This window comes from Camelina sativa, chromosome 11 (genome assembly GCF_000633955.1).
Source record: "Camelina sativa cultivar DH55 chromosome 11, Cs, whole genome shotgun sequence".
NCBI lineage: Eukaryota > Viridiplantae > Streptophyta > Magnoliopsida > Brassicales > Brassicaceae > Camelina > Camelina sativa.
The window spans coordinates 8,325,148-8,328,618 of NC_025695.1; the positions used below are offsets into that span (position 1 = coordinate 8,325,148).

Genomic DNA, 3,471 nt, shown 5'->3' on the forward strand with positions numbered 1-3,471 from the left:
ATTAAAGAACTATGAAATTAAGTTAGTTTGGATGTTTAAGATAATGGCTGAGATCTACACATGTGTTGGTCAGTGTTGGTCTAAGGCTTAAGTGCATGATTGTGCTAGGTGTCAAAGACTGCATGTGCACATTGGCAAGTGTAATCCTAAACTAGCAAAAACCAACAAAATCTAATCCCAAGTCTAAAGTCTTCATTCTCCATATTTCTATCATTCTCTATAAACTTTCCTATATATATGAGCTCCCTTCCTTTTCTCATCACCGCTCCCTCATAAACCCATCATATCATAATCTAAGTATATGACAGGGAAGTGATCGGTCTAGTATGTGTACCATCAAAGGATTATAAAATACCAAAAAAAAGTGGAGGGAAATTTATTAGTTTTAGTACCCAATTGATAAAGTGAGTTAAGACTTAAGTTACGTACACTGTGCATACCTATTTTCTCAAGCAATAGACTGGTGATATTTATTGTACATGCATAATAGAAATTGAGATTAAGAGTTGAATCAATAATTTAATCAGCATTTTTTCTTCACATTGATCAACATTATTCCGGATTAAGAAAATATGATCAACACAGTAGTTAATTTCATTAGGAGGAGGACTTTAAGCGAAAAAAACGTTTAGGGGAATAGAGGCGGAAGAGGTTGAAGGCGGAGATGAAAGAGAGGAGGACCATAAGGCCTGCCCCGATGTAGTTTAAGATGATGGCACTTCCCACCTGAAAGCAGAACCTTGTGAACTTGTAGCACCACTTCATCCATTGAAGCTCCTTTGAACCCGTTACCACCAGCAATGAGTGTTGCGCCGCGGCAGATGTCCCGGCGAAAACCACGTAAGCCGCTGTCTGTGTTAATTACATTTTTCATCACACATACAGTTATAGTATCATCAACGATAATCTATACTAAGAGAGTTATGAATACCTGATCCAAGAGGTAAGAAAACCATTTGGTATTGGAAGTCTTTTTCTCAACACTGTGCCAATGAAGTCCTAGTTGAGCCAAATTATACGCAGCAACCACAACATCAATGTATAACTCAGCCCTGTCATATATACACACACTTTTAATTAATACTAATTATCATAAAACACAAACACAAACATATTATAAAATGAATACTTAATTTAACTTTTTGTGGGATGATATTTAAAGAGTTGTTAAACCGTACCCAAATATAAAAAGAGTAGCAGTCCCCACTGTACAAAAAGTCATTTTTATGTTTAACCAAAACAGAAAATTTTCCTAAAATGATACTAAACAAGATCCTTCCAAAAATTGTGAAATCATTACCCCTTTTTTCAGAGCGCATAAAAATTCAAATCTACTAGTTTTAAATACAATTGTGACTTATTCCGTGAGTTTTGAAGACATTGATGGTTTAGTTCCAAGGTATCTCATGNCAATGAGTGTTGCGCCGCGGCAGATGTCCCGGCGAAAACCACGTAAGCCGCTGTCTGTGTTAATTACATTTTTCATCACACATACAGTTATAGTATCATCAACGATAATCTATACTAAGAGAGTTATGAATACCTGATCCAAGAGGTAAGAAAACCATTTGGTATTGGAAGTCTTTTTCTCAACACTGTGCCAATGAAGTCCTAGTTGAGCCAAATTATACGCAGCAACCACAACATCAATGTATAACTCAGCCCTGTCATATATACACACACTTTTAATTAATACTAATTATCATAAAACACAAACACAAACATATTATAAAATGAATACTTAATTTAACTTTTTGTGGGATGATATTTAAAGAGTTGTTAAACCGTACCCAAATATAAAAAGAGTAGCAGTCCCCACTGTACAAAAAGTCATTTTTATGTTTAACCAAAACAGAAAATTTTCCTAAAATGATACTAAACAAGATCCTTCCAAAAATTGTGAAATCATTACCCCTTTTTTCAGAGCGCATAAAAATTCAAATCTACTAGTTTTAAATACAATTGTGACTTATTCCGTGAGTTTTGAAGACATTGATGGTTTAGTTCCAAGGTATCTCATGAATCATGATATTAAGATTGTATAAAGAGAAATGAGATTATATAAGTTACACATATATAGAGATATTATATAATTTGATATAAAAAAAAATAAAGGAAAATAATGGACATACTCGAGAGCAATCAAATATTTGAAACTGACTTTCTTGTGGATATAAGCAATCTCCTTGGTTTGAGAATCCAAACCGATCAAACAAGCAGTGAGGAGAAGAAGAAAGACGATACAGACTCTCAGGATCACTTCTGTTTCTCTCAATTTCACCATCTCACTTCCTTCTCACCTATGATCCCCTTCTCTGTCTCAGCTTGTCTTTTTAGATTCTAGTTGTATCTATATGAGAATAAAAGGAAGACTGTAACATAAAATCTGTAATTGTTGTATATGATATATAGAATGGTTTGGAGTTGAAAGGATTTGGCAGGTGGATATATATAAATATTTAATATATGTACGCGGCAGTTTGTAGATCACTTGTATGAGTAAGATTGATAAAGAAGAATACAGTTGGACTTCTCCATTGGCATTGAATGTTTTTGATAATTTATCTAACTGCTTTCGCCTTTCCTATGAATTTGATCCGTAAGTACTACTTTCTAATTATATTTTCTGTCCTTATCTCTAAAAGTGATTTATATTATATAGATAGCTATCTCATGCTTTTTCTGGATTTTATATACTAAAACCGAAACATTTTGATGACTTTTATTTTATTTTAATAACAGTTTTCTTTCGTTGTATTTATTTTCTAGGCTAGAATAGAACCCAAAATTTTCATAATTCTTACGACAGTTTCACGGTCAGACGACATCTTCGAATTGATAGAGATTCGAGAAGGTAATGTGTTCATATATCGTCATGAGTGGGTCTAAACGACATGATTTTGACTTAAACCAGATTAGTAATCAATAGGGAAAATGACAACTCGATCTATTATACCATCCTATTCAACAATCTTAACTTGTGTTTGTTGTTTGGACCCATTTTCATTAAGTCATTATCTGTAATTTAAACTTTGTCTCTTGAAATTTGTCATACACAATAGCTAGGTATATAAAATTATTGTTTGGACATGAGTTATAGTTAGCCGTACTGGATATCCGGGTATCGATCGGCAAAGCGCTTAATCTCGGAGATGGACCAGACTTTTTTGGTAAGAAATTTAAATTATCTGCAAGCTTACCACATGCAAACTACACGAGCAAGTGTCTAGCTCATTGGTCCAAACAACAGCGTCAGATTTGAGTAATATCTTGTTGAGATTTAATTATAAATTTTTGTATTGTGACTAATTATTTTTACTGAATTCTCCTTTGAAGACAAATTGGATGACCGGTGAAATGAATAAAAACTTGGGATTATGGAGAGTCGGAAACTCAACAAAATTTGTAAATTCTGGAAATGTAACTGAATTATATGAAACGAAATATATATATATATATATATATATATAT

The 3,471-nt window shown here is 33.1% G+C and overlaps 1 protein-coding gene across 1 annotated transcript; it reads right to left on the reverse strand.

Annotated features, from left to right (window-relative positions):
- Positions 442–2,458, reverse strand: LOC104722377 (CASP-like protein 2C1). The gene is made up of 3 exons (XM_010440527.2): positions 2,133–2,458; positions 1,544–1,664; positions 442–852 (listed from the first exon to the last, which is right to left on the reverse strand). The coding sequence occupies exons 1-3, from the start codon at positions 2,282–2,284 to the stop codon at positions 598–600; spliced, it is 528 nt and encodes a 175-aa protein (XP_010438829.1). The 5' UTR covers positions 2,285–2,458; the 3' UTR covers positions 442–597.

Coding starts and splice junctions, on each gene's coding strand:
- LOC104722377 (XM_010440527.2), bottom strand. CDS start 2,284: ATGGTGAAATTGAGAGAAACAGAAGTGATCCTGAGAGTCTGTATCGTC. Junction 1,665..2,132: donor AAATATTTGATTGCTCTCGA/GTATGTCCATTA, acceptor TATATATGACAG/GGCTGAGTTATACATTGATG. Junction 853..1,543: donor TTTCTTACCTCTTGGATCAG/GTATTCATAACT, acceptor TAATTAACACAG/ACAGCGGCTTACGTGGTTTT.